This window comes from Bison bison, unplaced genomic scaffold (assembly GCF_000754665.1).
Source record: "Bison bison bison isolate TAMUID 2011002044 unplaced genomic scaffold, Bison_UMD1.0 scf7180017864456, whole genome shotgun sequence".
NCBI lineage: Eukaryota > Metazoa > Chordata > Mammalia > Artiodactyla > Bovidae > Bison > Bison bison.
The window spans coordinates 15,108,476-15,123,368 of NW_011495018.1; the positions used below are offsets into that span (position 1 = coordinate 15,108,476).

Here is a 14,893-nt window from a genome sequence, read left to right on the forward strand (position 1 = left end):
TAAACCAGGCCAGCACAATAGCATTGCCACCTGGTAAGAATGCAGAGAGAACCAGCCAGCATGTCCTGACGTGGGCCTTTATGACACAGATGAGAAAACTAAGATTGAGGAAAAGTGAAGTCACCAGACTAGTTCCACAAACACACTTTCATTGAAAAGCGTTGTGTGTCAATTCCTATTACTGTAGGACCTGTGTAAGTGTGTCAGGTCCTATTATTGTAGGACCTGTGTAAGGAAAGGAAAAAAAGGGACGGTTAGTCCCTCAGTCGTGTCCGACTCTTTGCAACCCCATGGACTCTCAGGCTCCTCTGTCCATGGGGATTCTCCAGGCAAGAACACTGGAGTGGGTGGCCATTTCCTCCTCCAGGGGATCTTTCCAACCCAGGGCTCAAAGCTGGGTCTCCTGCATTGCAGGCAGATTCCTTACCATCTGAGCCACCAAGGAAGCCCAGACCTGTGTAAAGAAGTCTTCTGAACAGCTAGTTCTTATGAGAATAATACAAGAGTTCTGGGAAAGAACTGGAATGCCTCTTCTTGCAACTTGTAATGCGATTTGAACTGATACAAATACAGGGCACCCATTATAGCCTGTGCTTTATTCTCAGAGAGCTCTGAACCCTGGGAAGAGTTGGGTAAGCAACAGTGCAAGATAGAATCCAGCAAAGAGAGGTTTGTTCAGTACAGGGTGTGGAGAGAGTCAAAGACGGCAGTGTGATAAATGCTATCCAAATGGAGTAGAAACGATGGACAAGTGAGTCTCTGCGAGGGCCCTGACCACCTTTCTGATGACCTTCTGCTCTGGGCTTTGATGAACCGCCCAACCACAGAGATATGTAAATCCCAAGCAAGTGGAGTGCTGACAATATGATCACATCAAGATGTAACTTGTAATTGCAAAGTCACATTCAATTAGATCACTGGCACTTTTTGTGACCCGACGATATGACATGATTAGGTCTGAAGCCAGCCCAGGAACACGCACGGTGATTGTGTGATTAACTAAGTCGGTTCACGGGCACAGTAAGTCATGGGCATTTGAAAGCCTGAGGCTGCCTAGAGCTGGGGAGACTTACAACTCATTTTTGTGATGGCTCGGAAAGCTCAGATTGCTCATTAGAAAGGGCAAAATATCCTTTCAATTAAAACGTTTCGATCGTTAGATATTATAGTAAGGGTATGATGGCTGGAGTTTTTGACATCATTTTTCTCGCTGTTGTCTGAAAGCTGTGTGTTAATTAATCACCAGCAGGTTTTGGGGCACACTCTGATAGATCCTTTTCCATATCTTCCACTTGAACTTGGGAAGGTTAATTTTCTCACCTGTAAAATAGGGGATTCTAATCATCCTTTCTTATTGGTTGTAAGAAGATTAAATAACAGGCATACTTTCTGGCACATAGTAGGTACTATTCACTATTGGAACTTTTAGGAGATATCTGTCAAAACAGAATCATCTTCAGGAAGCTTATTCCATACCTATTGATTGATTTTAATGGCAAATGTAAACCATGAAATGACCATTCATGCCTCTACAGGAGAACCTAGTCTCCCCAACACCCAAACTGCCTTATGATACAAGAGTCAGAAGAATTGATGGAAACAGAGCAAATCACATCAAACTTATTACACAATGTAGCCTAATTATACAACTGAGAGATACACCAGGCCAATTCATGACCCACAGAAGTATGCCACATGTCAGGGAAAGCTGAGCAAATGAGGTCAGTCTGTGCAGTGGGCGGGCACTTGGCCCAGATGGAGGATTTATGAATGGGCTTCTCTCTGAAGCTCTATACCAGCAAATTCAGCACCACTATGAAAAAGAAAAAAACACTCCTTACATCGAGTTCTCCAGACTTGTCTGTTGCGCTAACTGGAGCCCTTATTATAAGCACAGATATCTGACAGAGCCCCAGATCATTCTTATCAGCAGGGCTGGAAAACATCATCCTGGTCTAGCTTTTTACAGGCCAGTCTGGCTTCTGGCAAGGCCCACTAGTACAGGTGGACTAGAGTCTTATTTTTATTCATAAGTTTGTTTCCAAATGTTTGCGATTCCAGTAAGGCCCTCAAGGGAGCTTCCATGAATTAAAATATAGGCACTAATGTCATCTCCCTGCCCAAGTTCACCACTTAGCCCCTACCTAACTGATCCAGAAATTCCCCAGAGTTCACCCCAGAGACACAAGGTCCAGCTGCTTCCTGACAGCGCATCTCTGAGAAACACACTGGAATACATGAAGGACCTGGAGTCTTTGTTCAGTGGTGCATTCAAACCATGGCCATCTCCTTCTGATTGATTTGTTTACAACAGGAGCTCTGAAAGTGGGGTCACCAGCTCCTGCCTCAGCATCACCCGAGAACTTATTAGAAATAAAATTCTTGCGTCCCAGAACTTTTGAATCAGAAACTCTAGTATTGGGCACCAGAAATCTATTTTAATAAGCCCTCCAGGTGATCTTGATGTACTCTAAAAGTTTGAGAACCACTGGTTAAAAAAAAAATGTTTTTTCTTTCACACTTAATACAGGGAACCAGTAAGTATTTAACTAGTTAGGCCTCTCAAACATTTCTTTACATTTGTCTATATTCAGTTGGTTAGAGGAAGAAAAAAGAAACCCACCTCATTTCACATGATTGACGTTCCTGCAAAGTAGACTTGACTTGAAGATATCAAAATGAGATGATCAGAACCTTTTTATTAGAAAAAGCAGTATTTTAATTCTGTTACTTTGAATATTTATATTCATAAGCCAGTAGTCTCCTGCTGAAGTCATTTTTTATATGAACTATGATCTAATCATAGTGTAATGCCTCTTCAAGGTGCAACTTCTCCATAGATTATGAGTGTTTCCATGTACATAATGTAATGTGATTCAGCAGCTCAAGCTGTGAAGTCATTCAGGCCAGTTGTTTAAGGAGTGAAAAGAATTTTTTAAACCTAATGGTCCCTTATGACTCAACCTCTTTGATTCTTTTGCTATTGCTAAGTCACTTCAGTCATGTCTGACTCTGTGCGACCCCATAGACGGCAGCCCACCAGGCTCCGCCATCTCTGGGATTCTCCAGGCAAGAACACTGGAGTGGGTTGCCATTTCCTTCTCCAATGCATGAAAGTGAAAAGTGAACGTGAAGTCGCTCCATCGTGTCCGACCCTCCGTCCATGGGATTTTCCAGGCAGGAGTACTGGAGTGGGGTGCCATTGCCTTCTCTGGATTCTTTTGCTACCTATACGTAAATTACTCTTACATAAGCATGTTCTATAAGTGTATATAATAAATAAGGGTGTGAGATGTATGTATAAACACAACTATACAGAGAAATGAAGTTTGTAAATAAATAGGACTTAAATGGGAGGTCTATGAAACACACACAAATGCATAAGGAAAACCATATTATGTAACACAATATACTCTATTTAATAATTCTCACATTGGTGTCTAAAACTCAAAAGAGCAGAGTTAAATGAACGGGAATTGAAAGTGCATGATAAATGCGTCCCTCATAGCATTTAAATCTCTTCCACTTGATTAAAAATTCTTAGTTCCTCTTCACTGAATTGTTTAGAGTTTTTGAGCAGCCTCTGCCCTGATTAAAACAAATTAGCATCAAAGATCCCCTGTTGAATGAGAAATCATTAATTGAGAAACATGCAATGCTCCTTAATTACCTTTAGAACAGTGAGAGAACAAATAATCTCAGGTTCCAGAGGGGCCTCCTGCTCTGCACTGTGGACTCATTTCATGTAGCTGCTGGAATAAAACTCAAGTTGCAAACACTATTGGGGACTATCAATGTGAGATTCAGTAAACACACTGCTGATTGTTTATCTAAAAGAAAAATATCTAGATAAGGACTCAGAAGGAAAGAGGGGGAAATGTCTGAGTTTATTATCTTGTTGAGAGCTTTCAAAGTGTTTTACATGTGCCAATATTGGTTGAGAAATAATATAAGCTGTTCTTTCTGGTACAAATTTTAATGCTTTGTGTAAAATACTTCATTTATGTAATTATCTGCTAACACTTCAGATGCTTATATACAGATGTTCATTTAACAGTAGGATAGAAAGCAGCAATGTTAAATTTCACAAAATCCAGCTACAAATGGAAATTCAAATCATGATGTTGCACCTGAGTCATTTATTTCTTTATCTAGCGATACAATAAATACAGGAGCTTCTGTGGGTCCAGGGAGACCTGATGTACCCTTCTGCCTTCTCAGTCTAGAAAACACTGAATGCTACCCCCACAGGGTTAGCATTAGGAAATCAAATTATTATAGGTGCTATGACAATGTAAAGAATATCACTAAAGGTTCACACACACACTGCCATCTGGACAGCTTTCTGATAACAACAGCATATGGGACTGGATCTGAGTTTTTGAAAACTCTCTATTTCTCCTAAGTACCCAGGAAGGAAGGAGGCATGGTAAGACTTGTTATTTAGCTGAGGATAGTATCTTGGTTTTATTCTAGTTTTCTCCATTTTATCCACTAGCTCATGGGTCAACAGCCTTTGAAAAAAATGACAGAATTGATTCAACCACCTCTGCTTCTTTGGGTGTTTTTGGTTCGTGTATAGTTTAAACTGGTTCATGTAATATAAAGCACAAATGACCTCAACAAGGCTGCCATTTCAAAATTGATATTAATGTGGTTAAGACCCAATTCTGGGAGTTTGCATTTAATTTGAGTAACATGAAGTGACTTGTTTTGCATGTGGAATCAAACTTTTTACCAACAGTCACAGTGGATTGCAAACTTTGTAAAGATTTCTGATTATTATTATCTTCTATTTCACCAAGATAATAAATTTGACATTGTCATGATCTTTGAAAATACTGTAAATAAACCCTTGAAGACTACATTACAAAGAGGACATTGAGAATATCTACACAAAGTAATTGGCATGAGAGAGAGGAGAGGTTGAGAGGGACAGAGAAAGGAGACTGTCATTAACTGAATCAATGTATTATGAGAGGATATAAGAATCTTATGATATATTGAAACAGTAGAAAAACTGTTATTTTTTCTCATGGATTCCCATTAAGGTATATTCTTTATTTGGCCATTCTACTTTAGGACAAAATAAATCTCAATTCACTAATGTGCAAAAGGCCATGTGGTTCATATACGCTATCAAAGTAAGAATTACTAATGAAAAGTCTATCCCATAACTGTCTTCTATGTATGGTTTAGGAAAGGAAAATCTTGTCACTAAAACAGTGCCTATTATGTACAAAAACACAAACAAAGTATCCTTATATATCTTTACAAACCTCTAGTTTGTAAAGCTTATGAGAGAGAGACACAGCCTCTTGAGAAACAAAATGATGCTATTTGGTATTTTTCCCTTACAGAAGGGTTGTTTCTTTTAACAGTCAACACATTGCATTTTTGCAAGGTTGAAGGTCAAACTGGAGTTGTCACTTCAGAAATCAGCAAGGGCTGGATGTTGCGTACTCAGAGTTTGTTTCCTCTTCCAACTAGTTCATCTGCACATAAATGTTCAGAAGACCGTATTCTCTATCCTCACAGGGCAATGAGCTTCAAATGAACCTGGAGTTCTAACTCTCCGCAGGGAATAGTCCTGATAAGTAGGATATCCCATTTGCCATTATCTATTTGTGCTGCAAGGTAATTCATTTTAGGTTGAAATCAAATTGTTTTAAGCTGAGCTGGTATTTTTATTGGTGTCCTTCCAGCCGGCCTTCCTTTTAAGTACCATCGTATTTCAAACAAGCTGATCTAAAGGAAAAGATTACCACTGCCAATGCGCATTGTCACAAGGGAACAAAGATGTTCAAGACCTATTTTATGTTATTTATTTTTTTAAGCATTGATAGAGATATGAGAGTGCTAGTCTGCTACAGGCGGAAACAAGCTGACTAGTTGATGAAGGGTCGGAAAGATGTGTGATGATGGGAAAGAAAAACAATCTGTTGGTATTTGCTGTAAAATTACCCTCTAAAGTTGAGAAAATATTTGTAGAATGTAATAAATACTTTAAGAATCCTGAAAAGCACAACTCTGAATTACCAGGTAATATATACCATTGGTTTCTATTATAATTTGGTTATTTGGGAACTCTGGCACATATATGCCCTTTCAGTTCAGTTCAGTTGCTCAGTTGTGTCCGACTCTTTGCGACCCCATGAATCGCAGCACGCCAGGCCTTCCTGTCCATCACCAACTCCCGGAGTTCACTCACTCACGTCCATCGAGTCAGTGATGCCATCCAGCCATCTCATCCTCTGTCATCCCCTTCTCCTCCTGCCCCCAATCCCTCCCAGCATCAGAGTCTTTTCCAATGAGTCAACTCTTCGCATGAATTGTTGCACATGATTCTCTGAATTTAACTTTGAATCTTCTCATAGTACAAGGATAAAACATCAAACTCTGATCTACTTCCTATTTCAACAACAACATAAACCCATCACAATACCTAGGTAAGACAGATGAGCATTTTTTATCCTAGGTTACTTAGGAATAGTTTAGACAATTGGTCCAAGCCATTAAAAGAATTGGCATTTGAACTCACACTAGAACTCAAATATATCCCATACAAGACCTATTCTAACACAACCTATACATCAGTGAAAAAGCACAAAATTTAAGGTATCTTTCAGCAACAGGGGCTAAAGAGGCACAAAGAATTGTTTCAAGAATTTGCTCAGTAATGCCATCTCCTAAGGCAGATTTTCTAGAGTGAGATCTCCTATCTGACCATGCTTATAGCTGGTTTAAAGAGGATGGTGCTTAAACTGCTGTCTTGCCTAACTGAACACTGCCAAAAATACAAAAAACACTCTGCCAAAAATAAAACTGATCAAACCTTTGGATGGATGAGAATACAGCATATCTGGAAGGGTCTTCGAGGGGTTCAGTTTCTTGTTCACTCAGGGCTGCTGCACAACCAGTCAAGCAGGACACAATTATTTCCTCATCAAAGGGTGGGATCCCTGGAAGGCAGACAGGTCAGAGTGGAGGAGTGGGGTGCAGTTTCTAGAAGCTCATCCAAAATACAAGGTAGTTTCACATTTAGGAGGCAAAATAATAATACTTGCTGTTTTCATTTGAGCGCCTGGAGAAAGTAAAGGTCAACAATACTTCTTGGTGGTTGTAGCTGTGCCAGGAACCCTGATGCTAAACAAGAAGAATGCATTAGAATTTGGAGATGGGGTTGCATGTTCACCAGAAAGCACTGTGAGTTTGAGCTGAAAGAATGCCAGCCCCTCACTCCAGCCACTTACAGGTGACTTCCCAGAGGAAATCTCTTCAGGGCAGAGAAAAATAAGTGTTGAATTGAAATCCTCAAATCCTCCGACAAGCACTGATCCACCATCAAGAAAACGGAAGAGGAGGATGCTCCAGGCTCAGACGTTCAGAGAAGTTGATGCTTTTTGTTGTAAGAGGCTCCAGGGTTCAACTCTAAGTGCTACGTGCTTCAGACACATCTTCCTCTGAGGCCCGCCCCCCAAACTCTCATCTTTTCTGGGACATGCTAGCAGGCTGGGCATGTTTTTCAGGGCAGAATGGTCCCCTTCCCTGACCTGACCTCTGGGATGTGTGGAGTTGGGCTGCCTGGGAGAAAGGGTCTGTCATGTTATCCCCCAGAGCACTAGCAGGGCCACCCTCAAGGTTCGGCCTTAGGTCAGGAGACAGAGGGTTTGCCTGAGCCCCTGAGCGCAAGAAGGGTCAGAGATACTTGGTCCTCCTGTGGGGTTGGAGAGAAGAGAGGCATTTGGATCTGTCTTGGCTACTCCCTTCTTAATAACGCCAGACTGAGGCCCACAAGAGCAGTGACACAGACATGGGTCAGGACACAGAGGGCAACGTGGGGACGAAACCCAAAACTCACCAGAGAACAAGCAGACTTTTCTTAGAAAACTCCTCAGCTATGCCACGACTGCACCAGAGTCAGAAGGAGGCCTTTCACTGCCTCCTTGGTGGCTCAGTGATAAAGAATTCATCTGCCAATGCAGGAGACGCAGGTTTCATGCCTGAGTCAGGGAAGATCCCCTGGAGAAGGAAATGGCCACCCGGATGCTCCAGTATTCTTGCCTGGGAAATCCCATGGACAGAGGAGCCTGGCAAGCTACAGTCCATGAGGTCGCAAAAGAGTCGGGCATGAATAAGTGACTAAAGAACAACAAGAACAACTTATGTAAACACAGAACACATGGTTTGGACAGAGATCCTCAGTTTGGGCTGGAATCTTGGGCACTTAGGCGTCCATTCTCAGGAACAGTTGAAATGTTCAGCTTGCAATTCAAAGAGAACATGGAGGGAAACTTCGCTGGTGGTCCAGTGGTTAAGACTTCATCTTCAAATGCAGGGTGTTCTGGTTTGATCCCTGGTCAGGGAGCTGAGATCCCATATGACCCGTGGCCAAAAAACCAAAATGTAAAACAGAGGCAATACTGTAACAAATTCAATAAAGACTTTAAAATGATCCGCATCAAAAAAATCTTAAAAAAAAAACAAACCCAAAGAGAACATGTAGAAAAGGCCAACAAAAATCAGGTGAAGGAGAGAGAAATATATTTTGAATGTGGAATTCAATAACCCAATTTTATAACCAAGTCATAGATGGCAGATAAACTTATCTTTTGGTTGAGTGCTTTTTCTTAGATGATCTTGGGGAGGTAAAAAATATATATAACAAAACTGCATTGGCAATGGGGGTTGGAAGATCCAATGTTTTTATTTCAGCAATTAAACTCCTGATGAATAGCATACTATATCATAAAATGTTGGCTTTTTAAAGCAGGTTTGAACTTTTACACAATCTGTTTCAACACTGGCATGCATACCTGTATACATATACACTGAGATGGTTCTAATTCTTAATTTAAAAAATTTGATACAACTAAAATGTTACATGTACACTATAACGAAAACACTGCTGTAACACCAACCAGATGGCTTGTATTCCTTGAAAAATTATTTAAAGCATTTTGACTTAGAATGATGACTTCATTATTTAAAGGAATTCTTCTAACTGTAAATAAAGGCAGCTCTTTGGCCTAGTGCAATGTATCCTTAATTTGCCTAATCCTAAGAATCACTGAGGTGCTTGCTTATTAAGCATATGAATCTCCAGGGTCCAATCCAGTCCTTCTGTACCTTAATCTCTACAGGCAGAGGCAGGAATGTGCACTGACCCAGGTAGTTCACATGATCAAGTTCCAAACTCATCTAAGTAAACTCACACCTATTTTAGCAAAGAGGCTTTGGAAAGCTGATTTTTTCTTAAAGCGGGTAGAATTCATTCATTTGATCAGTTTTAATTTTTTAAAACATTTTATATGAAACACTTTTCAAATCATAGTTTTATGTTCAATGCCACAAAGATGTATGACGTATGACAACCAAATGTAAGGATTGATCCCTTCTTGCCAAATTTGAACATGAAAGTGACAATCGGTGTTCCTGTCTAAATGTCACCAAGCAATCATTTAAAAAATGCTTTACTAAACCTATATATTTTGAAAGAGTCAAAGCTGATATTGACCCAAACATCCAAATAGATTTTTTTAGAAATCTCTGTAGTCTAGAAATATAGGAACTGACTCAAGGTTTTTATGAAATCTTCATTTGCAAAAACCTACGTGGCTTTTACAGATGGTGAAAATATGAATGAAAAATTAAGAGATGAATTTATACAACAATTAGTAGAAAAAGAGTGGCCCCACGATTGTTAAAAACCAGCTACATATACTGCACTGAGGGCCCATCGTGGAAGCTTTGTGTTTATTATGTCCACTGTCTTGTAGGTTCACAACAGCTCTGCAAGGTGAGTACAGTAGCTTCCCCACACAGATGGTAAGGCTGAGGCTTCCAAAGGGTAAAACTTGCCAGCATCACACAGCTCAAAGCTGGTTGCAACATCTGTTCTCAGGCCCAACCACCAGTCTGCACTCTAAGTGACCCTGCAGCAGCACAAAGCCATGTAGTCACTGCTGTCTTTCTGTAACCCAAAGAAAATGAGATATTGGGAAGCACAGTAAGGATCGATTACAGGTTGAAATATACTCTATTTGTAGTTTTCCTACTGAACATAACACCATAGTATATGGCATACATTTTCCTTCTATGTGTCTCACTAAATAAATTTTCGTTTAAAAGCAATTATGAAAATCTCAGTCCTCTTCAAATGTATTAAATTGATCTGTGAGCATGTGCATCCTCTTTAACAAGAAATCTCTAATTTTCCACTATTAAAATGATTAAAAAAATTTTTTTTAACTAAAACTTTTCATTCTATTTACCAAAGCTTTTCATCTTGGGTGGAATAAGAAATCCTAAAAGTTAGAGAATTTTTCAAAGTCATTCTAAACTGAAATGCACAGAGTTCCATTAAGGTAAATTTTCAAGAGAATCAGTCATTTAATGCCTAACTTCTTGAACAGTATCTGCGTATACTTGTGGTTTCTTTCTTTTTTTTTTTTTCAAAGGAAGCTTCCAGATTAAAAGTGTTTGGGATGTGGGGAAAAAAGAAAATGATACAGATTCAAAGCGATTATCCCCAAGGTCTTTTCAATCTATTTCACATAGGGTGAAGTATTTTCTTGCCAGTAAAAAGCTTTGGACAGTTGAGAAGATATTGCATAATTTAGTCACAGAGTTAGCCAGATTTGGCCCAGAAACATAGAGTATATGACTTTAACCTAACATTGCATTATGTCCCATAATTGTCTAAAATTCAAATTTACAAATTTTAAGAACTCTGAGATTTGAGATGAATGAGGCTTAACAATTCTTTCACAGTAATTCCATTTGTTTAGCCTCTCTAAAAATACAGCTGAAATAGATTTTACATTCAACTCTGTATATTTCTGTCTCTTTGTTATATATGCTTTCATTATAATTGTTACAGAGTATTAAGCAAACTGGGCAATCATTTTATTTTTACATGATTCTACTTTTGTATTCATCAGTTTTGTCAATCTATTTTTCCATGAGAAAAAAATCAACATTTAAAGGGCTCCCCCAGAAAGCTAATAAAATTGCTCGATTGTTTTCAGGAGACATTTACAAACTTCGCTCAATTTCTTTCTTTTTTTTGAAAGAACATTTCATAGGGAGGTTAAAAACAAACAGCTCCACTTCCTATCCCTACCCAAACCCCATAGGCTATAGATTAAATTGATCTAAGAATTAGTCTAACTTTTAATGCCTGGAAAATAGCAAAATTATCATGCCAACATAAGGAATATATACTATAATTCATAAATGCCTAATCATCAATACAATGACATAGTCGTGGTTAGACGCAACCTAGCAATCTTATATATGATGCAACTACATATTTATGATCATTCCTGCTATACATCACATTCAATCCTCATCAAATTAAGCTGGCTATGTAAAAGTGGCATTGTGAAATAAACATTTAATATCACAACAGGGTCATATTCTGCTACTGTACAACCAGAGCATGCAAGTAACTATGCATTAGCTGTAAACAGTAAAGTGTCATTATCTTCCAGAAATCCAAAGAATGTGGTAAGTACATAGAGAGTACTAAACATCAATTATATTTAAATGACTTTCATACTGAACAAAACTCTGTTGCACAGGGCAGCTTTGGATGTGTCTCTTGTCACTGCTCTCTTCATATATTCTGTAGTCACCTTGAAGTTAAGAAGTTGCAGTTCCAAAGAGTTCTAGTGGACGGCTGTCAAAAATTAGGACACGCGTGATTCTACGTTCCAATGTGAAAGCTGTCTTAAACCGTCTTCCCTTTCTGCCATAATTCAGATGTTTGAATCATTAAGAATATGTTGAATGCGGGCAGTGACAAACCTATTTTATTTCTCAAATTGGAGACTTTCGTGACACCAATGTGCTCGTGTTAGGAATACTCTAGATGCTTGCCAGCAAATGCTCTTCTCTACTTGGATTCTAAGTGAAAACAGTTGGCAGGAAGAAACCTGGGTCATATTATGACTTAGAGGGGGTTTTGACTCTAAAATGTTTTTCACAGCGTTTGTAAAAGGTAGATAAAATCTAGCAGCTAGGAGAGGAGGGCCAAACGAATGTGATCCATTCTTATAAAAATGCAGATGGATCACTGAGGTCTGATCCAATGATTCCGAGGCCATTAAAAAAATTACCATATTAGAGCAGAAGCTTGCATACTGTAAAATAACTATTTCAGCTCTCTTCAGGTTTGTGGCATTGGAGGCTGGTTTGGGAAGGAGGGGAAAAATTGATTGCTGGACAGGCTTTTCCATGCTCTATCAGCTCTGATAATGAGTTAGGCAGTTGGCATGGACGACAGCAATGTCCTCGTTACTCAGAATTCTAATAAACCTCCTGTGAAGTTGCACAATACCATCTAGCCAGATGGATTCATTTTGGTCTGCATTCCAGTTAGGTGAAAAAGAATCACATTTGAAAACTGAGTTTGGACATGATACGGTCCTGTGAAATATTTAAATACATTTACCTACATCCTACTAAATCAAAATCTTGCTTTTACATTTACAAGGAGATAAAATAGTATTTAAAGCCATTGCAGTTTGTTCATTTCCTGTTCATATACAAGTGACGTAAGTTTGCTTAGGAGGCAAAAACTGTACAATTCTCATCACTCAGGCATTATAAAATGTTTTTCTTTAAAGTCCTGGGATATAAACAGTTTGGTTTATACGAATTACATATTTTTCATCTGCATTAAGAAACAATATACATCTTTTTTTTCCAGAGTACTTTAATGTTATCTATGATAAGCCTAAGATAGCTGTAAAAACTAACTTTATCACCTGTGACCATCAATACTATTAATTTTATAAAACTCATGAACATTCTTTGGCCACTCGGGTCATTCCCCTTTCAGAGGGAACTGTGTTTGGGCCCTGGAACCATACAGAGATTTGTCTCCGTGAAAACTGAGGCCTTGGACCAGCCTTTAATGGAAGCCATTTACAGAGTCAAACATGACAGAATCTACAGGAGCAGTTTCTGTTTCTCAGACACAAGTTCCTTGACGCGTTGAGAGGTGGTGTTTTCGATTTCGGACTCCTGAAGTTTTGTCTTTACTATCTGAAGGCTTCTGCTGTGAAATATCTATTAGGGCACTGGCAATTGCAAGGCCTGGAAGAAGAGGAAAAGGCAGGTAAATGTTTGGTTAGACATTTTGGGGATTTCAACAGTGGTGGCCTAGTATTGTGTTATATTCAGCGATCAAACATATAGCTGTTTACTGGAAGTTGTCAAGTGGTTTACCCTTTACTTATATCTTGTTTTACTTTTTTTCAATTGAAACACAGTTGACTTACAACACTGTAATAATTACTGCTATACAGCAGAGTGATTCAGTTATATGCATAAATACATTCTTTCTTACATTTTAAAATATTTCTAACCTTGGACATATGAACTGTATACATGAAGAAGAGCAAGGACCTAACAAAATTAACTGACTCTGACTTTGGACAAGCAAATTGCTGTGTGACAAAACACCACGATCAGTGTGGATATGACTCCATTCCCTTGTTTCTATGTCCAAACACAAGTGTGTCCTAAAAGTATCAGGAACTTTCAGTTTACTATTGGTTGTGTGTGTGTGTGTGTGTGTGTGTGTGTGTGTGTATCACAAAAGTCAGCATATTGTTTTTTTTTTAATTAGAGTAGTTTTAGGTTTACAGAAATGTTGAACCAATATTGATACATGATTATTAACTAAACTCTCTGGTTTACATTAGGGATCACACCTTGGGCTATACACAAAGTTCTGTGGGGTTTGATAATGCATATTGTCATACACTCGCTGTGAAAGCATCATACAAAATAGTTTCATTGCCCTAAAAATTTCCTGGGCTTTACCAGTTTATCCTTCCCCTTCCCCTGAGCTTCTGGTAACCACTGATCTTTTTTTCAAATATCTCTATAGCTTTGCATTTTCCAGAATGTCATAGAGTTGGAATCATACAGTATGTAGCCTTTTCAGATTGTCTAGTTTCACTTAGCAATATTCCTTTAAGTTCCACCATATCTCTTTTTGGCTTGATGACCCATTTCTTTTATTGCTAAATAATACTCCATTGTATTGATGTACTATAGTTTGTCCATACAGGCACAAGACTTGGAGACAACTTGGCAGCTAAACAGAAGCAGAAGCAATAACATATGATGTTGAGCATCTTTTCCTATACTCATTTGTCATATGCACATATTTCTTTAGTGAGGTATCCATTCAGACCTTTTGTCTATTTTTAATTTTCTTGTTTGTTTTCTTATTGTTGACTTTTAAGAGATTTCTTTTACATTTTGGATAGCAGTCCTTTTTCAGATACAGGTTTAGCAAATATTGGCTCCCAGACTGTTGTCTGTCTTTTCATTCTCTTACATTGCTTTTAAGAGGTAAGAAAGTACCCTAGGGATAGAGCTGTGAAATGCACACAGAAGAAAGACAACTTGTAGAAATTTAGTGAATAAATGTCTTAAAATGAGGAAAAGGTCATTAGTATTATCAATCGAATATCTACATGAAAGTGGATCTCTAGCTATCAAAGGTAATGAAGAATATTGTTTTGTCCACTGATTGACAGGAACATGTGTTAATATGTACAGAAATAGTAAAGCCTTTCCTAAATTTATACAAGCAACGGCTGCATCCGATGCCCTGGTTTCAGTTCAGTTCAGTTCAGTCGCTCAGTCGTGTCTGACTCTCTGCGACCCCATGGACTGCAGCATGCCAGACTTCCCTGTTCATCACCAGCTCCCCGAGCTTCCTCAAACTCATGTCCATTGAGTGGGTGATGCCATCGAACCATCTCATCCTCTGTCGTCCCCTTCTCCTCCTGCCTTCAATCTTTCCCAGCATCAGGGTCTTTTCCAATGAGTGAGTTCTTCACATCAGGTGGCCAAAGTACTGGAGTTT

At 38.9% G+C, this 14,893-nt stretch overlaps 1 protein-coding gene across 1 annotated transcript in view; it reads right to left on the reverse strand.

Moving 5' to 3' along the window:
- Nucleotides 1-11,867: 11,867 nt before the first annotated feature.
- ATRNL1 (attractin-like 1) overlaps nucleotides 11,868-14,893 on the reverse strand; it is a 779,810-nt gene continuing 776,784 nt past the window's right edge. The window contains exon 29 of the mRNA XM_010859292.1: nucleotides 11,868-13,104. Within this exon, the coding sequence (XP_010857594.1) occupies nucleotides 12,980-13,104 (125 nt within the window). The 3' untranslated portion in view covers nucleotides 11,868-12,979. The remainder of the gene's footprint in view (nucleotides 13,105-14,893) is intronic.